Source organism: Ixodes scapularis, unplaced genomic scaffold (assembly GCF_016920785.2).
Source record: "Ixodes scapularis isolate PalLabHiFi unplaced genomic scaffold, ASM1692078v2 PGA_scaffold5__190_contigs__length_132052651, whole genome shotgun sequence".
NCBI classification, from domain to species: Eukaryota; Metazoa; Arthropoda; class Arachnida; order Ixodida; family Ixodidae; genus Ixodes; species Ixodes scapularis.
Window position 1 is genome coordinate 63437456 of NW_024609880.1, and position 27944 is coordinate 63465399.

The window sequence follows — 27944 nt, forward strand, 5'->3', positions numbered from 1 at the left end:
CAGTCTGAGAATAAAAATATTAACAAGTATGAAAGACACTCAGATTAACAAGGGAAATCAAAAGCACAAAACAGAGACATCACCAGGTGTGAGAGCAAAAAGCAAATACTAGCACAAAACAGAGACATCACCAGGTGTGAGAGCAAAAAGCAAATACTATAGTATTTGCTTTTTGCTCTCACACCTGGTGATGTCTCTGTTTTGTGCTTTTGATTTCCCTTGTTAATCTGAGTGTCTTTCATACTTGTTAATATTTTTATTTGCTTTTTGCTCTCACACCTGGTGATGTCTCTGTTTTGTGCTTTTGATTTCCCTTGTTAATCTGAGTGTCTTTCATACTTGTTAATATTTTTATTCTCAGCGAGTCAGCGAGTCAGCGAGCGAGTCCAAAACAAATTTATTTCTATCTTTAAATATCGTTACCTTGAGAATGGTGATCCTTGTCTGAACGGTGTGTGTAACTCACAACTTGTCAACTTGTTGAGCCTCCAGCAGCGTCGGGTGAAGGCAGATTTGTTGTTTTTGTTTAAGACCCTGCACGGCTCGATTAACTCTCCCAGCCTTCTGTCCGAAGTGAGCCTCGGAGTTCCACGTGTGCCTACACGGCTCCAATCATCTTTTTATAGAGCTCAACATTTTAGCAACTTAAACCCGATCCAAAGATCGGCGGAGTGTTATAATCGCTACTCTGACACAATTGATATTTTTAACTCATGCGGGAGCAAGTTCGGAAATGCTGTTCAAATCTTCCTCTTGCAGGAAAAGGGCTGATCAGTTGAAGCGCTGATGTATACATCAGCGCTTCAACTGATCATCAGCGCAACTCTGCTCCCCCGAAGGGGGAGCAGAGTTGCGCATTTGTTTTCCCCGCGCCGGCCACGCCGCTATTCGCCGAGATCCGTCGCGTGAGGAGCAAAGCATCCTGCGCCGTGCAAGAAAGCCACTTTTACGGTCGCTCCGCCGATGTTGCTCGCGCCCCGGCGTATGTTCCCCTGCTTTCGCCTCCTTCTCCTCTTTTTCTATTTTCCATGCGCGGCGCCGCTATTCGCCAAATTTAGTCACGGGACGAGCAAAGCATCCAGGGCGTGCAGGAAAGCCGGCGCTACGGCCACCCGCCGAGGCTGAATGCGCAACTCTGCTGCCGTAGGTAGCCATATACAGGAACTCTAGCGCTGATGGACACGCAGCGCCATAGGGTGAGCGGTCGTGGAAACTGACGAGCGCAGCTGCCGATGGGAGCCCCGTCGACGCGCGCCAGTCAATGGAACCGAAGGAAACTATCTGCCGTTTTCGCGCTTCACACTGATGACGTCGGATCGCTCCATGAGACAATGAATGCTTCCGCATTAAAAAAAAAAAAAAAATAAACGAGAAAGTTTGAATCCTTTCGCTCGTCGTCGCGAAACCGAGCTCTCCGCATGCTTGGGTAGTTCCACGTGCCACCGCTCTCGACGAAAATGGCGCTGTAGCCAGAGTACCGGCCATCCCGGTCACGAGACAACAACCGAGACCTTCAAAGCCCTCTGGAGCTTGCCGAAGTATTGGGCTTCACTGTTACTTGAGATGGGCACCAAACCATTGAGGTTAGGCCAGGCGCACCAGCGGACAGGCCTGCCTCAAACGAGACTACGGTCTCCAGTGGCCCACAAAGGCCGTCTGTCGAGGCAACAAAGAGACGGTTAGAGGACTGGTGGAAAAAGATCTACCTTAGGGGGCATTAACACGCAAATGCCCCCAGGCTTGGGCATGAATATTGTTCGAGCCCGCCCGATCTAAAAGGAACAGCTGCCATTATCATCATCATCATCATCATCGGTAGGCATCGGTAAAGCCCCTCTATCCTTAAAAAAAGTGGCGCCATTTATTGTTGCAAAAATGCTCGAAACACGTGCCGCGCGCCACTTCTGGGAGAACATGGCGTCTGAAATTTAGCCCAGTGCTACAGTGTACTAGAATACTTGGGTAGTGTTGGGACCGAAGGGGCTCGCCCACTGATCTCTGGATCGCGGACCGCGGCCTCGGCAGCTGGGGCCGAGTGTCGCCACCGGCGGCCATTGATTGACACCAGCCAATGCATGGGACTCTATGGGAAGAACGAGAAAAAGTGACGTTTTCCCCTGTTGTCGGCACTTTGCACTTTTTGGATGCTTTTCAATAAGCCCGCAAAATAGCTTGGCTACAAACATTAAAACTGACAGCCCTCGCAGTTCTAATAAATAAATATTTTGTAGTCGAGAGTGACTCCGCTGTAGTGCAGCTCAATGAGGCGAGAGTTACCTAGGGTAACCGTGGAGTCGGTGGCGGTTTCGTTGAGTTGGGTTTAGCAGACGACAAGCTCGAAGGCTTTGCTACGCGGAATTCGCTTACTCCCGGAAAGCTGCTGTCGAGATGGAACTTCTTTGTCATTTATCAACTTCTCGGCTTTCCTAAGGACGGTCTTATTGGCGGCAAGTTCCTTTGCTTACTTCACTACGAGAGCAACCTTGCCAGCTCAGCCGTAGGTGCTCCGGTACGTTTGATTTTTTTTATCCGGCGACCGGATGTTTGACAAATACCGATTCGATCTCCAAACACCCGGCATAAGAATCGCAGCGCACCATAAAATACTTGCCTCCGAGCACAGCGTACATGCTTCAATATGCTTACTTTTGTGCGTTTCTCCCATAGACTTGCGTGTATTGCCCGGTGTCAAGCAATGGCCGCCGGTGGCGACACCGACGGGCTCCCGATCCGCGATCCAGCCTACTAAAATAGAGATCAGTGGGCTCGCCTGAAGCGCGTGGTATTAATCGCGACAGGTGTCGCGTCCGGCGCCTTACCCGGAAGGTGTGCGCATGCGCGGCTGCACGCGCGAAAATACGAATCTTTGGTGCCGCTTTGGTGGAGTGCACAGAGGATTTCTGATACAGCTACGACCTGCTAGCGGTCGTACCGCGGCATCAATTACGCTGCGGCACGATCGTTAGCAACATGATGCTTCAATGTATTGGACGGTACAAGCTACATTACCCTTCCTTTACATAAAAACAATTGCGACTTTAAAGAAGCGGTTTCGGTTTGTCGGATGGTGAGCATTTTAAATGAAATGCCCATTTCCTTGGTCGCAAATGCCGAACATTAGATATTTAAAAGGGAAATCTAAAACTCGGAAGCAGTTTTTTTTTTTTTTTTCCTATCTTATTTTATAACGGAACGAAACGGCACATACTAAAGTTCGAGATTGTTTTAGTATGTTTTTAATACCCCAGGTTAACTTCTTTGTTTTCTTTTCTGCCCGTCTTCTTTTTCTTGACCTTAATCAGCTCGCTTCACCTGTCACTCACTCTTGGGTCCATTTATGCGACGAACCACCCAAGCGACGGTCGCAAAGGGGTAAGAATCTTCTATTTCTTCGTGGCTGCCACGACCATCCGAGAATCACCCGACGTTCACTTGTAAGAAATGGCTTATAAGCCGTGACAATTTTTATCACGCGTTTTAACATTTAACTTAAGTCCAAAAACTGAGACAATGTGGGCTGAACAAGTAATGCTTTATAAGATTCAAAGAAAACAAGAAACTATTTCACATCATTTTGAGCAGAAAACATGAGCACACGTAGATCAGGCAAGGAAAAAGTTGTAATAGTTTACAGCACGGCATTGAAATAATGGCTACAATGTGCAGCGCATTATCCTCTTGAGGGTAAACCATCTGAAACCTACACGCTCAGAACAATACATTTAACCGACAGCTGCTTTCTGACAACCAGGTAAGTCTCGCCTGAGCAGGGTATTCGAAGGGAAACACCCATGGTTCCACAGGGGGCGTATCTGGTTCACGCAGGCATTCAGGGTGTTTTTGTTTTATTCTTTACAGAACTTTACATATTTTACAAAAGAAAAAAAAAAAAAAAAAAAAAAAAAAACGATGTGGCAGATATGTGGATGCCGTCTGAAGCTTATTTAGGAACCCGATGTGTTTTTTGACGCGGCACACACGGTCACATCCCCCCCCCTCCCCCCCCCCCCCCCCCCCCCCCCCCCCAATTCCACGCCTTCTCCTCCCATCAAAGCCGAATCGTTCTCCTGTTATGGGTGAATAACCGTTGGAATGTTTAATAATGAACCAAGATCTGTTAGTTAACTTGTTTATTAACGGCTTAATTGGCCATGGTGCAATTGCAGTTTTAAAAGGAGTCATTATTAAAGGCAAACACAATTTCGACAATTCGCGAAAAGGCAATGAGGTTCGCAAAATTAATCGTAAAAGTTTGCCTTTCTTCGCTTGATTCAGAAACCGCGTTATGAAAATAATACGTAGAATAGTAACTTAGTCGTCTTGATGTGTGGCGCCGGCGAGTCCACCGAAGAAACGCTGTCGAGTTAGTGACGAGGGGACAGAAACAACTGCGTCATTCTTCTACGCATCAATATCAGCACAACCTTATTCGCGCTTTCAGCGCGCAGTTTTTTTAATTAAGTGAAGAAAGGCAAAATTTTAGCGATGAATATCTCAGGACAGAACGAGCGGGTTGGTAGAGATAATTAAGCTTGAGGAAGAAACGAAAATAGACGGACAAACACAGCAAAAACGAACGCCTTGTTACTTTCGCTCAAAGCTTGTTGTTTGTTCGCGAACTTTTTAAATTAGGTTGGCCTTTAATGATGGCTACCTTTAAAGCTGCAATTGCAACATGGCCCATCAAACATTTCATTAACCCTTTGCATACCGCAAAAATTAAAAAAAAAAAAGATTTGAAAATATTGATTTTTTTTACGTGCCCTATACTCTGTTTCACCTTGTGTTGTACCGCAGGAAAGGCTACACGCGCGAGCTCCTTGCTCTAGGGCACATCTCGGCGGCACGAGCTCCCGTGCACCAAGGGCAGCTGCCGACGCTATGAGCTCGCGCTCCTAGCTTTCGCTACATGCACCGCTCAAAGAGAAAAAAGAAAAAAAGAGGCGGGCTGCGCGAGCCGGATAACTCGACTACAGCGCCGCCACGAACTGTCAATACACGCGCCCTCACGAGCTCCCGTTGCCGAGCCGCTGCGGTCCCAACACTACCCAAGTATTCTATAGAATACTTGGGTATTATTTGGCATGGCGGCACAGCGCAGCACTGGTACAGTGTACTATAGTACACTGTACCAGTGCTGCGCTGTGCCGCCATGATCTTCCCAAGGGCTGCACGTTGCACGTGTCTCGTGCACCGACGCACCTTGCGCAACTTTTAAAACATGAAGGGGCTTTACGGGAGGCGGACTGAAGTGAGTGAAGGAGGGGGGGGGGGGGGGGGGGGGGTACCCCCTTCCGTAGGAGTTCGACAACTGAGGTAATCTAGTAACGTTGACCTAGCCTACGTGTGGAATAAATGGGACCTATCAAAACTGCACGCGCACGCTTCACTTTTTCTAAGTCGAGCTGGTCGAGCCAGTTCAGGAGCGCGAGCTTTTGCACGTGCTCTCGTCTTACCACACGCTTTGCACGAGAAAGCCTGCGTATTTCGAATACAATCTCCGAAGAAAAGAAAGACGTTGTTTTTGTCTACACCATGATCTACCTCCGTCCTCACAGCAGCGACCTCGGCGGACCCGGGCCTTTGGGCCGTTCCCATGGGACGAGTCAGGAAGGAGACACTCCCGTAAGTACAGTGCGCATTCGTGTAACATTTTGTGTCTTATGATCGACCCTCTGCTCGAACAGAAAGCTTCCGTTTTGACGTAGAACTACGTCTTTCTCCGCGCGTGGAAGGGGCCGTGCAAAGTTGGAAGGTCGATATCACGGAAGTTTGGCCACAGAAGTGACGTGTGCGCCGCCTGCTGCCAGAAACCGCGCAGTGCGTACGCGCTTCCTTTCTTTATCTGCTAGTTTTAACGCGACGCGCTCCTGACTGATTGAAACGGCGACAGATACCGCTCCGGCAGCCGTGATTCCACAATCTTCGCTTATCGCTCTGGACAGCAGCCGAGCTCGCGTGCTCTGCGGTACGGGCAGTTTTTTGTTGGAGCCGACGCAGCTGTTGCTATAGCAACCCTCGACCTCGGTTGGACTCGACGTAAGTGTGTGAATCGCCTTTTACCAAACAAAGATGAAAGAGCGTGTTGGTGAAAATACGGGAGTCAAAGAAAGAATAAAAACACTTAAGGACAAGGACAGACAGCACAGTTCTTTCAACTAGCAACACACATTTACTGGTGTCTCCTTCAATAGTGCTATCTTCTTCCTAACGTTTGAGACTAAAGAGGAAGATGCGGAATTAATATATACACCCGGAAAAAAAAAAAAAAAAAAAAAAACTGTGCTGTCTGTCCTTGTCCTTAAGTGTTTTTATTCTTTCTTTGACTCCCGCCTTTTACCACTCTCTCATTTCTTGGGCCACCTAAAGTTACTGGATAATGGGAAGGTAGCGCCAAACTCTCCGTACAGTCGCTATTTTGGCATATCACATGAGCAATAGACTACTTCCATAAAGCCCTACATGCAACACGGCGCGCGTTGCACTCTGGGAACTAGTTGGCCAACCAGGGAGGAGGCTGGCATGGTTTCGGTTTCGATCGACACGTCGACCAGAGATTATACACAGAGCGTGGGCTATTAACGGCCGCTATCTCATGTTTTCTGGTCCCGAGAGCGTCATTTGTGGTCTCTAAACTAACCTAAATGGCCAGACCTCGAAGCTTTAGACAAGCCCGAGACGTATAGCTTGTCTTAACTCATGCTTGTTGTATTTTTGTACTTGAGCCTTTCTGTTAGCGTTCCAATCGAGGTATGTGGACGAGCCAGTGCTGGGAATCTCGACGCTGCGAAGCTCGGGGATCTTGCTTGTGTACGAATCAACAAGCTGTAGCAACCAATAAGTATGCATGCATCGAGCTAGGGCCTTTACTTTAGTGTTGTTGATCAGAAAGTTTGTTTGCTTCGTGCGTCCATAGACGAAATATCACTTTTTGCAATTACTGTTTTTCTTAATATGCCTGAGTACGCGAGGTAAAACTCGGAGGCGCCATTGAAAAGCTCAATTTAACACACTTCTTACCTCTTATCCTTACTGACCCACAGCACTGCACGAAGTGAGGTCCCCACCCGCTTGCATTCCACTAATGTTCAACATGGCGTATGCGCATAAAGTTATCCTGCCAATCATATAGGCACATTCGCACTTACAGACAGTTTTTAGAAAGCAAATGTCGAGCACTTGTGTGAAGAATGTCGCACCGTTCGCCGGGAGTGCGCCGGACGGGCATGAACCCCTATGCGGTGCGCCAAATAAATGGAATTATTCAAAGCGCGTTTGACGGTTGCTAATGGCGATAATAATTGTTAAGTGTTTGCTTTCTTCCTGCCTGAGTACGTCGAGATAATTTCAGACATACCGTTCAGGCACAGATTTTGGGCGTCAGTAAAAGCTCGTCCAAAAAGGCTTAGCGAGGAGTAGGGGACGCTTGTTAGAGCCTCCGTCGTAGCTAGCCGATCTCAGCGTTTGCGAAAACTTAATCTTCTATCAGCATAAAATTTGAGTGGGAGATATATGATGACACGAGGAAGACATCATAATAACTTTTGTGCGGTAGTGAGGTCGAATTTATTGCGTTTCCTTAAAAGTTCATGCGTCAACGCTAGGCTCAACTCTGATACTCCTGTGAGAATGCGGCTTGCTTTTTGCCGAATGAAGTAACAAGAAGCGGACGTTTGGCAAACAAAATAGGTGAAAGGCACCGGATGAACAAATTTCAGTTGTTGTTCACTGGTACTAGACGGGATTATTGAAATTGAACTGAAAGATGCATTCGTGGGGTGAGGTGACTAACCCCCGTCTTACTACGTTTGCGCACGCACTCATAATATCCGGTGTTTCGGGAACCAAGAAAAGTGCTCCGGTCTTCGTTTTGTATCGCTCGAGAATGCGTGTATTGTACTTTCGTGAAAAGTAAGATAATCGAAAACGCAAGCAGCGCGTTCGGTCGCGGCGTGATAGCATGAGGTGAAGCTGCTCACTCGAAACCGAAACTGAGCGGCCAACTAGTTCCCAGAGTGCACTGCGTGGTATTTCGCCGCAATGGGGCGCGTCGGTTTTGGAAGAAGTCCATTTCTCTTTGACCTCTCCGTTTTTGGTAAGCCAATCTATAATCTCTGGTGGAGGTTAGCTTTATAGATACGTTTCTTGTATACCGATATCTTGACATCCAGATACCGGCGAAACAAGCGTACATCCTCGTGCCGTCACCGCATGCGGTGTCGGTGCTTGGAGGCAGTAAAAATAATTATCTGGTTTGGCACTACGTAAGAAAAACAATATCATTGTAGGAGATCCGTGGAGATGGGCATGATTGATAAGTTTATTGCATACACCGTGCCAAAAAAGTTTATATTGGCGAGGAACGCCTTCAGTACGATGATGCTCCATGGTGATTTTGGTGCGACTGGTTTAGAACGACCCTCTCGAAGCTTTGAAGATATAAAGGGGCCGAAATGGCGACTTCTATGGCAATGGACACCGATGGTGTGTGTCACGTCGTACACTGTACAATGTCAATAAATAATTCTTCATTAGCCAATTACCTTGCGATGTCTTGGTGTCTCTATGTGTTTGTATCCGGCTAGCAGGCAGAGAAGACAATGGCGTTACTTTCCCAGGATTCAGTGACTTTAGTGTCACCCACTCGTAGTTCTACATAAATATAGGCAGCATAGAACAGCTATGCACCGGCAATTTTTAGAGCGCAGCTCTTAAGCGCCCGATTTCGGCTTGAGCGGCGTCGGCGTCGCCGTCGGCGTCGGCATAACCGCGCGGTGCATTATGGGTAAATTTCCCCGCTAAATCTAGCGGAAAAATTTCCCCGCTAAATCTAGCAGAAAAATTTCCCCGCTAAATCTAGCGGAAAAATTTCCCCGCTAAATCTAGCGGAGAAATTTCCCCGCTAAATCTAGCGGAAAAATTTCCCCGCTAGATTTAGCGGAAAAATTTCCCCGCTAGATTTAGCAAAAAAATTTCCCCGCTAAATCTAGCGGAAAAATTTCCCCGCTAGATTTAGCGGAAAAATTTCCCCGCTAGATTTAGCAAAAAATTTCCCCGCTAAATCTAGCGGAACAATTTCCCCGCTAAATCTAGCAGAAAAATTTCCCCGCTAAATCTAGCGGAACATTTCCCCGCTAAATCTAGTGGAGAAATTTCCCCGCTAAATCTAGCGGAAAAATTTCCCCGCTAGATTTAGCGGAAAAATTTCCCCGCTAGATTAAGCAAAAAAATTTCCCCGCTAAATCTAGCGGAACATTTTCTCTGGGAGTCACGTGACCTGGGGGTCAAGTGACCCCCACCACCGAGGTCACGTGACCTCGGGGGGGGGGGGGGGGTCAGGTGACCCCTTCCCCAGGTCACGTGACCCCCCTCCGAGAACACGTGACCCTCACTACCCTCTCCTCCTCCTCCTCAAGAGCTGCGCTCTAATTCGGCGTTACAGGGAGTTCGGCTTTCATTTTTTTTGTAAGTCCTTTTTTTGTGTGCGTTACGTTGTGTAGAACTTGGATTTTGAGCTATGTGTGCTGCTTAGACACTGCTTCGTCATTGACACTAGAGCTTCGTGACACAACGGCGGCAATAACAGTTTTATAAACTCGTTGAAGCGGAGAGATCTCTGGCGCCGTGTTCAAGCCAGCGTCCGTCAAGGTCAAAGCAGACACTCCGAACAGAAATAGTGCCTGCCCGTGTGCCATAGACTAACTTTAATTTGGGGGTTCTACGCGCCAAACCAACGACGGGCACCTGGCACACCCCAGCGGAGGACTGAGGATTAATTTCGACCACCTGGGGATCTTTTGACGTGCAACCGAAAGCTCGGTTAAGGGGTGTCCAAACAGGACACTACAAAACGCACGACTCCGACAAATCGTGAAAATTGAAGCGGACGCGCCCGCTTCAATTTTCACGATTTGTCGGAGTCGTGCATTTTGTAGTGTCCTGTTTGGACACCCCTTTACACGGCGCCTTTTCCGCAATAAGCCTCCGTCAGATTGCGGGCACCTCGGCCGGGATCCGAACCCGCCACGTGGGGATCCGTACCGTGTGCCATGGAAACAAGACACTTTCTTTTTACAGCTGTGAGTGGCCCGTCGCCCGGTTTCGCGACGGCGTGACCATAAACGAAAAGTTTCCCCGCTAAATTTGGCAAGAAAATTGGTTGCACATGACCTGACGTCACGGGAGCTACAGACAAATTCAGGTTCCCCGCTAAATTTAGCAGAAAGGTTTACGTCACGTGACTTACGCACCAAAAACCTTTGCAGACTCGATACGGAACGATCAAGGAGGATGTAAAAAAAAAAGTTAGCTGGGTGAAGCATGGCTGAGCGGGCGGCGGCCATCGTGCCGTGGGCAAGAACCCGCATATCGCCGCAGCTGCGTTCGCGCTTTGCCGCGCGTTTTATGAAGGTAGTGGCGGTTACAAAACAGTGAAAACTACGAACAGCTCGTCTGATAACAATTTATTTGTCGTTTCTTAGCACTCAGTTGACCTATATTAAGCAGCAAGACAATTAAAAACATTAGAAATCCCTTTAAAATATCAGATTGATGAGTTAAAACCAAGCCTTGGTTAAAACGGTCACATTGATGAGTTTATTTTACTGATGGCTGAAGATAATCACCCCTGACAGAAGCGGCCTCATCTTGTTGATCATTTCTCTATTCCTTTTCTTTGTCAAATGGTAAATTCTGACCTTTAGGTACCCTTCAGCCAGCTTCTCACACAAGCTGTAACTATGATTGTCTAGAAGATCGCAGCCTAGAAAGTGTGGTTCCAGTTGCAAGAACTACTTCTTTCCTGGCAATGCACGTACTCAACACTTCCAAGATCAGCTGTTTGGTCCTATTCTCCACCGCTTTGACGGTTTCCCACTCGGCCTAAAACCGCCGAAGCTCTTTCTTGACAGCTTCCCACAGCCCGACGACGTCTTGTGATGGAGAAACAAATCCACCCCGGCTTTTTTTTTTTTTTTTTGCCTAACAAGAGGTGCAAACTCTTGTGAATGCAGGGCTGCGATATACTCTTGGCATGTTATAGCTGAACGATGTTTGCGGACAACAAAGCCCGCAATGTATGGCACCACAGAAGTGACAAAAGGGGACAGGCTTTCAGGACAGTCAATGCGGTGCGTGTTATCGTGTTTTTTTTTTGTTTTGTTTTTTTGTTTTTTTGCTGCATGATTGGTACCCTTCTGGTGTCGGTAAGAGTACTTATCTGCATCTTCAGGCACAATAATAGATCCAGTCAGGATTGATACCATGTCTTGAGAGCAATTTCCTGAGTTGGAAGACTTCACTTTTGTCCGAATCAACAGTCGTCTGTACGAAGCCATGAACTGCGCAGTTATAGGGTTATTGTTAAACCGTCCCCGGTCCTCGAATGCACCCAAAGAAATTCTTAGCGTGGTCCTGGCTCAGCTTATGTGTTAAGAGGGACTTTAGGCATTCCTGACCGACAAACTCAGTGAACAGCTTTTCGGTACTTGCAGTGCAGATCAAGAAACTGACGAAACCGGTTTTCTTGAACCCTTCCAAAATAGGACGTCCTGATGGGTCTTTAGGTCCTTTGATGTACGCTCGAGCCCCAGAAAAGAATGCCCTCCAGCATGCTTCATTCTGCTTCCGTAAGGCCGCCTTGTAGGATATTGCCAACGGGTTCCTAGAATCGAGGACGTCAAACAAGTGTTCGAAAACTCTGATGAATTTTGCTGTTGCATGTGCACCTTTGAACGGTGGCAGCTTGAGCACTTGCTCGCAGAAGTCCAAGGCGTCAGCCACTGATGAACTCATTGCTTGAACGGCATATCGCCCACCTTCATCTTTCGTTTTTCCCACTCAATTTGGACCTTGGTAAGATTGTTTCCAAGCCTCAGATCCTCTTCCCGTTCCAAGGCCTCTAAGCTCTCTATATGGGCCTGCTTCACATGTCTTCCTTCAATGTCAACAAGGTGACTGACGGATGCCAAAGAGTTACGGATTAGCTTTATTATATCGCAGGCATCCAAAATAATGTGAACGTTCTTGGAGCAGTCAGCCGGGTTCACAAAGCTTGAAGCAAACTGCTCAGAGTGAGGGCAAAGGTCAGTACCCACACATCTTGCCATCGTGAAATTGGACGAGGCCCCGTCAAATGTAACAGAGACAACCTCAACCCCTACTGAAGCAAATTTTTCAATGCACTGCTTGGTCAGCTCAGCTTTCTTTACGCCCGTGAGTGCACCAATTAAGAAGTACCCCACTGGCATCGTAAGTCTCGCGTCTATACCAAAAATCACGTAGACAGAGACATTTCTGGCTTCAGGTAGACTTCCATCTTCGAATCCACTTCCAAATACCCAACTACCTTGTCGCAAAGAATTTCCACGTGTTTGATTAGACGTAGAAGGTTGACCGAAGTTGGCGAAAGAAGAGGGCGGTGGAAAATGCCTTTTCAGCTCGCCCTGTGCAGCGCCTTGGGAACAGCCCATAGACGCTGCTCCCCCCCCCCCCCCCCCCCCCCCCCTGCCAAAACGATGGCCCGTCGTCCGACGTGCCATCGTTTTGAGGGAACGGCTGTTATTGTGACTGCATTGTATTCTATGAAATACGTACGTTTCGAAGCACAGCGTCTAGTTGGCGTTTCACCGTACTCTATTGGCGACGTGAGCGAGCAAAAGCGTCGCTGTGGTCGGCCCACCACAATTGGCCGAATGTTGAATATGACGCCAGCAAAGGATGTCTCATCGACGGAAACAAGAGGAATGTAAGAACCTAAATTTTGACGGTGTTGGCAGCGGGTGGTTATCATTTGAGCCCGTTCTCGTTTCGACCTTCTCAGTTGGCCCTTCTCAAAACAACCATTCTCAAAAATATCTCGCTTTGACCCGTCGCACTTCACTCCTGTACCAAACTCGTTTTTTGGGGTAATATTAATACATTGATATACTTTGTGTTGTGTTGTGTTTTGTGTGTGTGTGTGTGTGTGTGTGTGCGTGTGTGTGTGCGTGTGTGTGTGTGTGTGTGTGTGTGTGCCACATTACAGGCATACTCTCTCTGCTAAGGATCTTAGCAGTGCGTCGAGGTCGTCGTGAAAAGCTACTAGCTGCCAATAAAACAGACCAACTATTTATCACAGCCAGATCATATTCCGAAATGTCACGTTGTTTGAGGTCTCTCGACTTGGGACAATGCCACCACTTCTATAATACAGTAGTTCTCAAAAGGGGGTCTGCGAAGACATCCTAGGGGTCCGCGAAGCCCTGTCTCATCAGTCGGGCACGGCAATATTAGTTGTCTTTCTTCACGTTGAGAAGAAACGTTCCAATTTCAGGGAGAGTACTCTCTTGTGTATGTCAATGAGATAAGTCTATTTTACACTAGCAACAATTAGTTATATCCCTTTATTAAATCATTATCATGATAATTTATACCTTTCTATGCCCCTCACACCGAACGGGGTCCTTCATCATCTCCGCCTTTCTACAAGGAGTCTGCGAAACATCAATGGTTGAGGACCATTGCTATTATATATGCTATTTCTGTTCAAACAAAGTTTCCAAATTAAATGTGTATCGCTCTTTTTCTAGTTTGCTTAGAGGAAGGGAAGCAGACGTCAATGTAGGATTCTCAGTGCGTACCTCTACACATAACATATATCTGATGGTATGTTGGGGGCCCAAGCAAGGTAAGGCTGATCAACAAAACCGCGAAGGCATAACGACGTTAGAAGCATGCCGAACTAGTGCCATTCGGTCGTAGCGCGAACGGGCGAAATGAGAATGGGTCCAGTTGGGAAAAACACGATTCGGATCAAATGAGAAGGTTCAAACGAGAAGGACCAAAGGAGAATGGGTCGAAATGTGCAAGGTTCAAATGCGAATAGGACGGTGACGTTCTAACGTCACCGTTTGCAGCGTGGCTTTGAGAGCGCTATGATTTAAGGCTTCCACCATGCTTATTGCAGACACCATCGAACTTGTTGTTCACCAGGTAATGACGTCACGAAAGGTAACCAAATGAGGGCGCCACCGAAACATCTCGCGGCTAATACGAAGTATTCACTGGCGGCCATAGTTGTGTGCGCGGCTGCTGAGCGCGTGCTGATGGCGAGCTTCCACGGTTCTTTTTGCAACGTTCATTCCACTCCATCAGGATTGCCGGTCTTAGCAGCCTATTAATATGGGCTCGTTCTGAGCGTGCGCTCTAGACATCACCCACAAATATGGCGCCCAGTGAATACTCCTTATAGAACACACAGTTTTGAAACAAAAATCTATATGGCGCGGGAGGCGGACTGAAGGGAGTGAACAAGGGTACCCCGCTCAGCGGAAGTTCTACAACCTACGTAATCTTAGAACTTTGGCCATGTGTAAGTGTGAGCCCGTTCAGAGCATGCGCTGTGAACAGCGCACTGAAAGAAGTTCACCCCTACAATTCCCTTCCTCTACAATTAGGGCTGGGTTCTTAGAAAAAAGAAACTAGGCTATTTACGTTTGAAATGGTGTATCCGGCGTGCAAGTTCGTCCGCTCCTTGCGCACCTCATGCGCTTGTTTACCCCCCAAACCCGTCCACGTGCGTTTGTTTACCCCCGACCTCAGCCAATTGCGGCGCGAGCTTTTCTGCTTCGTCATCGCGCGTTCTACGCGTTCTTTCCCTTTGATTGGCGTGCCCATCTTTGCGTTTTGACGCGCCAAATAACGCATTTGAGAACACTGCTCACCGTATACGTTCTGATAAAATAGCAAATGACTAAGAGATACTACTTTGAATCGAATAGCGCACAGTCATTCCTATGGGGAGCGGAAGTTTGTCTGCTTCTTGCGCAGGGTATGTGGTGACGTCAGAACGCCGAGCTTTGATTGGCTCGATTGGAAAGATAGTGGGTAGACCTGAAGGCAGAGAACATTGAGGTCTACCCACAATCTTTCCAGTCAGAGCCAACCAGAGCTCGGTGTTTTTACGTCACCGCAACCCCTGCGCAAGACGGAGACGAACTTGCGCTTCGTACAGCCTCAGCGCTGCAAAGGGGCGGTATTTGGAGTGTTGATTTCGTGTTAGGGCCATGAATGACGCGACGCTATTTGATTCCAGCGAGGGTTGAAAAGAAAACTCGAGACGATTTAAATCGTGATGTAGATCATACTGCGGTTTGATGATGCATGAATAAGCATTTATTTCAGGAGGGCTGGCTTTCAGTCCTAATTGGGGAAAGGGAGACGAGGGAGTGGGAAAGTTCTCAAACGCAGGTTGTCTTCAGGCTGTATACGCTTCAGACGCGGTAAATGATGCCGGTCTGTCTGGCGGAGTCTAGAAGACCAACGGCAGAGTTGGCCTCGCCTGGTTCGTGTGCGTTGGGGTAACCCAGCTCGCGACGGAATCCCTGTCGGTGCGGCTCGTGTGCAGCGGATTCCTACATCAAGTGCCTAATTTGGGGGTGGTGGTTGCGTCGTTATACAATCCGGGCAAGGAATGTGTCTCCCCGGTTCGTTCGTTACTGCGTTCACGTGGTTGGGTGTCTGATACTGTGGGGTGACCTCCGCGCGGCCATGGTCTCTCTATCCGGCTAACACGTTGCGAGTCGGTACAAGTCCGCAATTTATGGATGAGAACTTGGCATGCCAGTGAAAGGTGGTGCTCCAACGATGGTATCTGGGCTCTAGTGAGGGACTTGGATTGGGCTCTACCCACTCCTCGAGTGGGTCGAGTAGCACCCGGGTGCTTCGTGGGGTTGAGTCTGGCATCCCAGGTGCAAGCTCACCCAAGTTTCGCGGAGGCGTGGGCGCGCTCGTTACCCGCGTTGCCATCCATCTGTCCCCAAGTCCATGCAATCGTGGCGTGAACGTCATTTTCGGTCAGGAGCCGTTGGCGCGTGTGCTTGATGGCCGACGACGTGGAGGGAGCCGTTGAGGGTGTCTATGACTTCTTGGCTGTCTGTGTAAATCCGCACCTTTTTGCTGCGCCCATTAACTAGCTATTGAACCGCTGGACGCATGACTTCGAGTTCCGGCGCGTGTGTATCCCACATCGTTGCATCTATACTTTCCACAAAGGTGGTTCCCGTGTCCGTACGATGGAACGCAACGGCGGCGAGAGCGATCATACCTGTGGGTGCTGTTTGTCTCGTTGCGTCGGTGTATTTCGTTACCGCGACTGCGACCTCACATTGTTAGGATCGTACCAGGTGTCGTCTTCTGTGTCGGCGTCTTCGTTTGCGCGAATTGGGAGCGGTTTCAGTTTCGTGACGATGAATTCGTACTATGGCGCGTTTAGTGGAATCAAAACGCCCTGGTAATCGATATTATTTTCCGCGTACTGGATTAGTTTGCGTCCGGTTTGTGTGTATTGGCGGCGAAGACGGTGGCTTTTTTCTTGTTGAGCTATGATTTGCTCGTGGTAGGCATGCATGCCTGCGGAGTTCTTCTATGTTGGTGTGTGTCAGGAGTCCAGTAATGACTCGAAGGGTTTCATTATAAAGTATCCAATAGTTTATTCTAACGCTGTCTGAGATGGTGATTAATGGCGCCATATATGTTATCCGGGAGACGAGAACTGTTTGCACGATTCGCCTGGCGACTCGGTGCCGGCGTTTCCCATACGGTGGCTGATGCGCGGATCTTCCGCCAAGTAGGTTTGAGAGCTGGCCACCAGCCTTCTGCGTTCCCGTTAATCTTGATGGGGATGCCCAGGGTGCGAAGTTGCTTAGTCTCCTGTCGATGCAGTGGTTGGCCGGCAGACGTTAGGCTGAAGTGCTCCTCCGTCTCCGCACTACCGTGCAAAATAAGGAATTGAGTTTCCTTCGGTGAGGCTGGCATGCTCGTGCTGGGAGGAAGTCCGCTATGGCGTCAAATGCGGCTTGGGGGATGCTGGTGTTGGATGTCGTGGGTATAGTGTATGGTCCACAGCGTGGACCACAGGCCCTCGATTGTGTCCAGCTGTCTGGCCAACCGGGACATGACTATGTATGTTGAAAAGTAGCGGGGACAGTGTCGCTATCCCTGTAAAACGTGCCAAACGTGTCGTTGAAGATCTTGTCTTCTCCGTGGTTCGTCCTGGACCACGAAGCATGTTCCAGCAGGGACCATGGTCCTTACGAAACAGCACCTTCGAATTTCGAAGGTACGGTTCTTGAGAAAACCCTTCACGAAGTTGACGGCCCGCCTCCCGACTGCGCTCTCCTCGTTCCTCAAGTCCACTCACTGCCAACAGAAATTCCGGGTTTGTACGCCTCCCCCTCCGCGGCCGGTTGAGATGTTCTGTTCACAGAGGAAGAGACTATCGTGGGTCCCGATATGTGATCAAAAACCCGTTTGGGAAGGATGAAAGTAGTCGTCATTCTCTAGTTCGTAGCAGATGCGCGTGGTGGCCATGCGCTCCGCCAGTTTGCACACAGTCGACGTGAGGGAGACCGGGCGAAAGCAAGAGAGGCGTTCTGCTTTCTTGCCAGGTTTGGGAATAGGGATCACCACCGAGTCGAAATAAAAAAAATAAAGAAAGAAAAATGCCGAAATCATAATATATTTTGGCATAAAAATGAAAGACGTTTACAATTCCCTGTAACGCCAAATTAGAGCGCAGCTCTTGAAGAGGAGGAGGGGAAGGTACGGAGAGAAGTCTATGCCCCTTCTCCTCTACTGCTGGCCTCCCATTTAGGGGAAAATTTTCCGCTGAATTTGGCGGAGTTTTTTCCGCTAAATTTAGAGGGGGAATTTTACCGCTAAATTTAGCGGGGAAAGATTGCTACTAAATTTAGCGGGGAATTTTTCCCGCTAAATATAGCGAGGAATTTTCCGCTAAATTTAGCGGGGAAAAATTTCCGCTAAATATAGCGGGGAAATTTTTCTGCAAAATTTAGCGGGAAAGTTTTTCGATAAATTTAGCTGGGAAATTTACCCATAATGCACCGCGCGGTTACGCCGACGGCGATGTCGCTCAAGCCGGAAACGGGCGCCTAAGAGCTGCGCCCTAAAATACACTTACCCCAAGATTCATACCTTTACGATTTCTATCCAACAGCTGGCATATCGGTGCTTCGTCCACTAGTCATGCTAGTGTAATCGGCCATGTCGAGGTCATAATACTGGCCAGTAGTGCACTTACGTTACGATGCTCGGACGAACGGGAACTGAGAAGATTCAAGTGATTTATCAGAATATATTATTTTACATTTTCGTTTGTTTGGCGCCTGTTGAAGTTTGAATTTCCTCAGTTGTGTGTTCGTGTTTGCATCCTAGCGTAAGCACACTACTGGTCGGTATTATGGCTTCGGTAGGGTTAATTATGCCGATACTCACTGACATGCCGGCTAGTGAATAGAAAGAAAAAAAAGCAGCTAAAGGTTATCATTCTTACCAGGGTGACGTTTTGCAAGAGACCTATAATACCGACACGAGCATAAAAAAATATTTTTTAGTAGTGGCGATGCATAAATTTTTTTTAATTATCTGGAAATGGTTTGTGATAAGCCTCTACAACACCTTGCAGAATCTAAAAATGAGCCAAATGAAACTGTGTTGTTTGAAACAATCGATCCCGAATTTGCTAGATTTTTTTAAATAGTTGTTTATTCAAGTGTTTGCGAAGGCCCGTTCACACGTTTGCAACCGAGTACGACCGACAGAGACGAAACCTATTGAAACCTTTTAAATTTTCTTAGGACGAGGGAACACACTGGCATTCTGACCCAGGAACTGCATTTCACAAGAGCGAAGGTTTAGCGGGATTTCCGAAATCAAATGTGCGTTATACCTATAAGGAAGGCTCGTTTATAACGTTGAGAAAAGTTTTTCGAGCTAAGAAAGAAAGGATAATGAGCGAGAGAAATAGAAAATGTGCCGGACCCCAAGTTTACACTGCTACCCAATAGATGGCGCCAGTATGTCCTCTCGTTGTAAGAGGTTTCAAGGCATCCAGTTCTAAGAGGTCACAAGAGAGTGAACGGGCCTTAACGCTCTCTGTCTCTTATACATATAATATTAAATTTAGACTCAGCAAAAACATAAAATTCTTAGCGTGTTGGAGATGATATCGGGAATAAAATAATGAATAGGTGCGTACGTAAAAGCTCAAACTTCGATCGAAATAGTCAAAAACGTATTAATATATAACAAATATTTAAATTAATTGACGTTAAAAATATCCACCTTAATAATTTTACAACACACAAAATCAGTGAAGAAATGGCGAGCAATGAAATACATGCGACCACCGGCAAGCGAGAGAAATTCTTGAAAACATAAAATTCTCCAAAGTTGCCCTCCTCATAGCCGTACACGATCTGAGATAAAAACATTCAGCTGTTTCCTCTACGATTTTGTTTTCGATCACGAACAATACCATCTCTAACGCCTGAAAAAATAAGTGCTCCTAATAAAATTATGCCCGGCAAACTATGGTCGCGAGACCGAATTACTCGAACTGCGAAAAAACAACCGTTGCACCTCTCGTAAGTGCGACGGTTTTTGTGTGATGTACACATACGTCGGCTTTATTGCCGAAACCACAGTTGGCGCCCAGCACGCGAGCTAGATTCTATGAAAAGAGTGCTGAATAAAGCTTCGGATGCGTTAACGTCTGGCCTATTCATTCTTTTTTTTTTTTTTTTTTAGTTGCGAGCACGCATCAGATAGAAGGGCGGGTTTACTGCACGCTCGTGTTCTCCTACAGCGGGAACACGTCAGAAAGGTAGGAGCTCATCCGTGTTAAGCCTAGCCTCCACCTCAGCTGAAGAGAGGGATGAATCGGACAAGGTTACAAGAAAGGAATCCCGTGGTCTTCTACACATGTGTGCCGAGCCGAAAAGGCTCGCTGGCTCTGTACGAAGAGTCTGAGTGACAGCTACTACTGGAGGAAGTCCACAATGCGGAAGTCATCGTGGTTAACGTGCCGGTGATCTCGGCAGCTTCTGATGCACCCGACGCTGGTGGGGATCCTGCTGGTGCTCGGGTACTACTGCCTCCAGGAGTACGTTGCCAGCGATGCCTCGGAAGAGTTTAAGGATGGGCGGCTGTTTTCGGGAGAACTCAAGATGGCCAGCGACATCCGGTCCAGGCTGGGCAACGGGTCTGCCTGGAAGAGGACCCACCAGGACCTGTACGTGTGCACGGCATACCTGGACGACAGGACCAGGCCGGCGCTGGTTCGCTTCGTGGGCGTCGCCAACGCGTCGGGTCACGGCTACAGTGCCCGGCGGAGGTTCTACCCGTCTTTCGAGTGCGTCTTCGCTTACAGGTGAGGCTCCGCGTACCGCGTGCAGGTCAACGTTGAGAATAGGAGGTGATGGCACTTTTCTGACGTCGCGTCCCATGTGGTGCCGCTGACTGCGACGCATGGTACCGCCTCAGAGATAGCGCTGGCGGCTGATGAGCGTCTGCTACACATTCCGAAACTGGAGATACCGCCCGCGGCGTTGCGCCGCATTTCGCCGTGTCAGCGCACCTTGCTTTATAACCAATTCAGCTTATCGCTCAGTTGAGCTGCCGTGACTTCTTGCTTTATAGGTGCCATGTCAGTAAGCGCTATCTCCGAGGCGGTACCACGTGCCCGATTCCGAGTTAGGCGCCGCGCCACCGAAGAGCGTGAAAGCGCACACGTTGGCAGGCACAGAAGGACGCGCATGCGTTTTTCTGTTAGCTCGAAACCAGGCGACCCGCCGGCAGATGGCAGAGCATTTCGTTTCAGTCGCAGTTCGCACGTCCTGGGGACTTTTGTCCACGACTGTACATGCACCTCGTGTCGGTATATTCCGATACAAGAAGGACAACGGGCGAAAAGGCGACGCGGACAGAGACTCGAAGGCGGTCGACGCTTTCGTTTCGACCTTTGCATCGCTTATCACCCCGGGTGAAAAATGCTGAGTCACTGAGCTGTGGACGCATGCGTAGCGTCTGACATACCGCGCAGCGGAGCAACAGCACAGGCTCAGAAGGTGTTTCACAGCCCAGCAGACAAAGATGGTAGCGCGCAGAAGGCGATTTTTTTTTTTTTTTTTAAAGGCCCGATGGAGCCGACTAAGCAGCGTCAAAAAGGACATCGTCACCGAGCCCGTTGTTTTGCCGGGGTCGCTATCACCGACTTAAACCAGTCACCCACAGTGAATGCAACGCAATCCTGCTTATTTCTTTTTTTGCGGGATTGGTTTATTATGGTGTTTGCTAAACGCACAAAGGCCACGAGTGGTCGTGACGATGCGTTTTGCGCTGCTTGGTTTAGACCAACATTACTAAAACACTCAGTTGGGAAACTGTCATAGAGACCGCTCTGAAAAAGTGGCCCCGATCTGTCCTCAACAACCGAGCTAATGGCGAACACAACGCCGCCATTTCTCCCGCAGCGGCCTCTCGAGGAACTGCACATGACTCATATTATGGCTTTAATCGGCCATTGTGGCGCCGAAACAGATACAACCGAAGAGGTTACAGGGGTGCCACCCCCGTCTCCCGAGCGGACGCGCCGCGATTACTACCGAAGTTAAAATGCAGCTAGGTCGGGACGCGCTACCTGAAAGCACCGCTGAGGCGTGGTTGTATAAAAACAATATTAATTGTGCCGCAGAACCCTGGAAACTATAAAGATTTTAAAAACATCACGTGCCCATCATTTTGTACTAAACTCCAATAAATTCCATACAAAAAGAGTCTTTTCCGTTTGTTTTTACGCAAAAACATGCTTTCTAAAATCGCAAGGTGACCTGCAGAGTACAGACAGATGATAAAGAGTGGCGCTGTTGTCGTATTTAGCTCGGTTTCGGTGGACGCCAGCGGCCCAGGTTTCGACGGTGAGTTTCCCAACTGAGTGTTTTAGTAACGTTGGTTTAGACCATTCCATTTAGTGCTCTCAGGGCGGGGCCATTTTGTGCCACCGCAGCGTCCTCTCCACACATCCGGGAAGTTCAGCAGGTTTGGCTGGGTAAAACGAGAGACAGGGCACCCGCCCGACTTCGCTAGCTGCAGACGACAAACCGGGAGGTATCCGTTCTCCATCTTTGGGCTATACCGGCGGGCTGTACCGAACATCGAAGGCTCGCTCGTAGCTGCCGCTGTGAAGTGGTTCGCGTATTTAGAGCTCTGTTGCTTTATTTCAGTAAATGGACAACTAGCGAATCTTTGTTCCGTTACTTTAATAACAGTGGAGTCAGCCGGCAGTACTACCCCCAGCCACTGCGCCTATTGCGTCTGGAGAGCACGTTTTTATTGTGAGCGGTGGAGCGGGCGTAAAGGGGTAAAAAGGCTTTAATTTGGTAGAAAAGGGCTGGGTTACAAGTTCGTCAACACACGAGGCTCATGGCGGCTCTTCACGCTCCTTGCGCTGGGCTGCCCAAGGTTGTTAGACCTGGTCTCAGTGTCCGCTGTCTGGAGGTCACCTCAGCTCACATCCCACCCCACCTGCAAGTCCAAGTCCTCTTGGAACAAAAGAACAACCTAACCTTGCAGCGACAGGTCATAGTCCTGTAGTCGCTTTGGTTTTGTCCGATGACGCTGCGGTCTTTGGTTTGGAGGGTGGCCTGGGTCCTCACTTTGGGGCAAAGGCACCAAGTCAGGTTCAGCTTCAAGTCCCACGGAGTTGTCTGCGGGGGCTTGATCTTCAGTGGTCGGCTCGGTTAGAATTGGATCGAAATATGGGGGCCGGTATTTTTTCATTTGGCTTACGTGAGCGACTCGGGACTCTGCTGTAGTCGTTGTCGAGTTTGTCACACGTCGCACGTCATACGTAACTGGAGTTCTCTTGCGTGTGACTTGATATAATCCTTTGAATTTGGGAGCAAGTTTCTCCGATCCCTGAAGGATAGGCTCTTGTCGTCGTATCCATACAAAATCACCGATGTCATAAGATGCATCGCGGTGGGTCCTGTCATATATCGTTTTCCGTGTTTCCTGAGCTTGTTCAGAGTTACTGACTGCTTCGCTTCGCAGGTCTGGTAGTGCTAGAAGTCTTTCGCTGAGGTCAGAGGCTTGATGTGGGCGGACTTTCTGGTGTGGCAGCTTTGGTATGAACCCAAACAAAAGTTCAAAGGGTGAAAATCCGGTGCTTCGGTGGCGGGTTGTGTTCACAGCAAAGGCGGCCTCTTCCAGTTTAGCGACCCAGAGTGACTGATCACCGTCACACAGTTTCCGAAGTACTGTCACAAGCGTCCCGTTGGCACGTTCAACAAGTCCGTTGCTGGCAGCACGGTATGCTACTGAGAAGTGCATGTTCACACCATGCATGCGCATGAAGCTCCTGAACTGGTGGGACTCGAATGACTTGGCATGGTCGGAGAGACAGTCATCACAGGCTCCGAATCTGTAGAACAGCGAATGCAAATGTTTCAGCACATCTTTTGTTGAAGTTGTAAGCACTGCTGCTGGGACGATGTATCTGGTTGCGAAGTCGATGACGTTGAGTATGTACTTCTCTTCTGTTCCTGGCATTGTGATGTGATCAAGGGCTATTGCACTGAAGGGGATCTCTGTAGTGGGCATGAAACACATTGTGCCAACTGATCGCGTGGTGGGTCGGTTGTGCGCTTGGCAAACTTGACAGCCTTCGACATACTCTTTTGTAGTAGCCGTCATCTTCGGCCACCAATAACGGTATTTGACCTTTGTGAGGGTGCGTGACACATCCATGTGTCCATTGGCGTCATGAGCAAGTTCAAGGACCTGCTGTTGCATCTTGGCCGGGACAACAATTGTGCACAGTTCTGGATTTACAACTCTGCACAGGGTCTTGTCGACCACAACAAAGTTCTGGGTGTCCTGTCCTGACAGAAGTTTTGCACGGATGGCCTTGCATGTTTTGTCTTCAGCTTGCATTGCGATGAGTGTGTCGACCTGGGACACCGTGGCACATGAGTATCGTGAAAGCATGTCAGCCACGTGGTTCTGACGTCCGGGTCGGTGCTCAACCGAGAAGTCAAACTCAGCTAGATCGAGTAGCATTCCTGTAAAGCGTCGCGATGGCTTGAAGTTCGAGGTCAAACAGGCGACTGACCAGTTGTCAGTCAGAAGATGGAACCGTCGTCCCAATAGGTAATGCCGAAATTTCATTGTGATGGCCCAATGCACGGCCATGGCTTCCCAAACATTGCTGTGCAGTTTCCGTTCAGGTTCCGTGAGCAATCGGCTGGCATACTCAATCACGGTCTCTTTTCCGTCTTGCTTCTGGGTGAGTACTGCTCCAAGGGCTGTAGCAGATGCGTCTGTGGCAACTGTCGTAGGCGCGTCAGCATCAAAGTGGCCTAATATTGGTGGTGACGTTAGAGCAGAGCGAATAGTTTCAAAAGCCTGCTGGCACTCGGGTGTCCACTGGAACTTGACGTTCCGAATGGCGGCTTGAAGAGGCGCTGCAATCTTCGAAAAGTCACATATGAAGCGTCTGTAAAAATTGGCCGTTTGGAGCCACGAAAGCAGCCGTTTCGACGTTGTTGGCGCTGGGATTCGCAGGAGTGCTTCGATCTTTGAAGGGTCTGGTTGTTTACCTTGTTCAGAGATCACAAATCCAAGAAACTTCACAGAAGGAACTGCAAACTTGCACTTTTTCAAGGAAACCTTGAAGCCGGCCTGCTGCAGGAGAGTCAGGGCCTCTTCGAGAAGATCCAGGAACTCCGAAAAGGTGTCGGCAAAGATGATGATGTCATCCAGGTATGTGCGCACACCTGATTTAGACTGTCGGGACTTCAGCTAAGAAAATATCTTGTGCATCGTTTTTTGAAAGGTGGACGGTGCATTCTTCAAGCCAAAAGGCATTCGCGTCCACTTGAAAGTCCCTTGATGAGTGATGAATGTGGTTTTCTCTTGGTCTTCATCTTTCACTCTTATCTGCCAGTACGCACTGCATAAGTCCAAGACCGCAAAAAGGGAGCTTCCACCAAGGTCATCAAAAATGTCATCAGCTCGGGGGAGTGGCTGCAGGACATTTACTGTCATCTGGTTTAGAGGTATGTAGTTCACACATAGCCTCTTTTTGTCTTTTTGCGTCACGACAATTGCTGGGAATCCCCATGGTCCAGAGGATGGGCGAATGATGTCATACTTGAGCAGAGATGCTGTCTGATGCTCGAGGAATTGTCTGTCACTGGCGGTGTAGCGGTATGGCTGTCGACCGTAGGGCTCGGCGTCGGGCATCAGCTTGATCTCGTGTTCAATGCCTTCATAGAGGCCAATGTCCTCAGGGCTGCTGCTGAAAAGACCAGCATGGCGTTGTACAATGATCTTTACGGCTTCTTGTTCTTCGTGACTTAGCTGAGCTCCTAGGCAGATATCGGTCACATTATCATCAAGAATGATAGCAGGTTGGTCCGGAGGCAGCCGTCTTGGGGGGCCTGTCTCGAGGTGGCTCGTGGAGCGAGTTGTGTCCACCTGAGCCAAGGTTGCCTTGTTGAGTTGGCTCCACAAGGGTTCGTTTTCATCTGGCTCGTGCTCGACTTGGAGTGGCTCTGCTGTAGAGTGCGGGGGGTCAAAACGTGACAACGCAGAAGTTGTCAAGATTACTGCATTCGACATTCTTGGCAAGAGTTCCTCCTTACACTGCACGATAATGTTGTTTGACGGTTGGCAGATCACAGGAAGGAGCGGAGGCTTGAAATGCAGTTCCGCTTGGGCTGCGTAGAACCAGTCTTCTCCCAGAATGAGCGGGAGGGCGTTCCTTTCAAGGACGGCTGCTTCGACAACTGCAGACAGAGGTCCGATAGTTATCCGCAGAAAGACTGATCCTTCCGGCATGACTGAGCTTCCTCCGACGACAAGCAAAGGTGGCTTGGTCCACGGTTCCAGCTTGAGGTTTGATGCTAGGCTTGCTGCAAGGATGGTGACGTTCGAACCACTGTCTGGGAAGGCACTGATCTCTCCCAGTCCTTTGACTTGTGCGGTGACTACAGCACATCTAAACTTGGATCCAGACAAGAAGTCCTCGGCGCGGCCAACACAAGCCGTTGGTGCTTTGGGTACTGTCTGCTTGTCACGAACAGGCTGTTTTGGTTCGGTACATTTGCTTGCGAGGTGGCCCTTCTTTTGACAATTGTAGCACACAGCATCTTTCAAGTCTTGTCCTCGTCTGTATGCTGGGGCACCATACTTCGTCGAAATGGCCTCATACCTTGATTCTTGGTCAGGAGGTGGTAGGCTGGTGATGCGAGGAGGCGGCATAACACGCGTGGTGTGCTGGAAGGTAGATGATCGAACAGACTGTGGGGAGTTCACGGCACTGTCAGATTTGGCGGTGGTACCTTGAGGCGTGGGGCGTCGTAAGGCTTGCTCTGTTGACTTTGAAGATCGGGCCAGGCGGGTGTGGTCCAATGCTCGATCCACTTCAGACACTATGCTGAGGAAGTCGTCCACGGTCCGGGGTCGCTGAACGGCGATGGATGTGGCTACCTGTTCGTCACGAATGCCTTGAACGAGGTATTCAATGCGTTCCTTGTCGGCAATATGAACTGGACAGCGTGACATGCGCTTCAGCTTTGCGAAGGCGTACAGCTGCAGGCTCTCTCCGGCTTTCTGCGTGATCGCTGCGACTCTCTGGTGCCACTGTATGAGTGAAAGTTGTTCACCAAATTGCTCTTCAAGTCCAGCTTTCCAGATGGTCCAGGTTGTAAGTTGTCGCCCTGTTGACACATGCCAGTCTGCTGCGACACCACGTAGCTTCCCTTGTGCGATGGCCAAGAGAGTTGGGTCTTCCCATCGCGCAAGTCGTTGAGTGCGCTCGAGCTCTTCGACCCAATGCTTGAGGGTAGGGGTGCCACTTCCGTTGAAAGTAGGCAACGAAGCTGAGAGATCCGGTAGCGTCGTTAGGTGCACCGGATTCGCTTGACTCGCTATCGTTGTCATCATCACGGCCATGTTCTGATGGAGGAAGGCTGTCATGCGCTGCATGTTCTCTGCTGGGTCTGATGTAAAGGTTGGCATTTCCGGGAATGACATCGTAGGTGCTGGCACGGTTGGAAACGACGTCGAAGCTGCGGGCACGTTTGGCGGTGGTTCTTGGGTGGTATCGACCAGAAGTCGGTCGATCAATTCCTCCTTGTTGCCGGTTGTGGAGAGGCTCCGGCGCTGCAGCTCGGTTTTTATCATCTGTACATTCAGGGTGGCAAGGTCTTCGGCGGTGGCAACACGCCAGTTGATGAAAGGCATCGTTGTTGACGGGCTAGGCTGAGTAGGCTTAGGAGGCGGTTGACGTTCCGACAGCGCTCAATCAAATGCGGAGAGGCTTACTTGACGGGCAAAGCGGCTGCGGCAGGTTGCGGGCGTCGACTGCGCCATGTGTGAGCGGTGGAGCGGGCGTAAAGGGGTAAAAAGGCTTTAATTTGGTAGAAAAGGGCTGGGTTACAAGTTCGTCAACACACGAGGCTCATGGCGGCTCTTCACGCTCCTTGCGCTGGGCTGCCCAAGGTTGTTAGACCTGGTCTCGGTGTCCGCTGTCTGGAGGTCACCTCAGCTCACATCATTTATTATTCCAGGCTTCCACTCACTGTCGCTAAAGGGATACACTAGTGCGAACTTTGTATAGTAAAAAAAGCTACAGCAACCGGATTTACTTTTCGCCAAAGAGACCGGCTACTCTAACTTTTTTTTTTTTTTTTTTGCACGCAGGTAACAGCGCAATTTGACCCGGTTGTCTTTTTATCGTGGATAGAATTACACGATAACGTGCATATCGAAATCCGCTCACCTGCGGTTGAAATTTCCAATAACCGACGCAAAACAAGTCCGGCTCCTCGTGGAGCATTGCTAATTTACCCCTTTATGTAAATAAGACATATGTAAGTCAATTTTAGGTTAGCTATATGTTATCTTAGAGACGCTAAAAGCATCTCTGTTTCCTTAGACAACCAAATCTCGTAAGAACTACTTCGCGCCGCGTAGGAACAATGCGCAAAACTTACTTTTTTCTTGAGGTACTACCGCGACCACGTGTGTCTACGTCACAGCTACTTGGCCTACGGTGCGGCTGCGGTGTAGTTATGTTCCTACTCGGACAGTGGAGCCGG

General features: G+C 49.0%; 1 protein-coding gene across 1 annotated transcript in view; it reads left to right on the plus strand.

Moving 5' to 3' along the window:
- The first annotated feature begins 5847 nt into the window (after positions 1 to 5847).
- The window catches only part of LOC121838082, a 41487-nt gene continuing 19390 nt past the window's right edge, over positions 5848 to 27944 (plus strand). The window contains exons 1-2 of the mRNA XM_042294132.1: positions 5848 to 6039; positions 19881 to 20209. Coding sequence (XP_042150066.1) covers positions 19887 to 20209 — 323 coding nt within the window. The 5' untranslated portion in view covers positions 5848 to 6039; positions 19881 to 19886. The remainder of the gene's footprint in view (positions 6040 to 19880; positions 20210 to 27944) is intronic.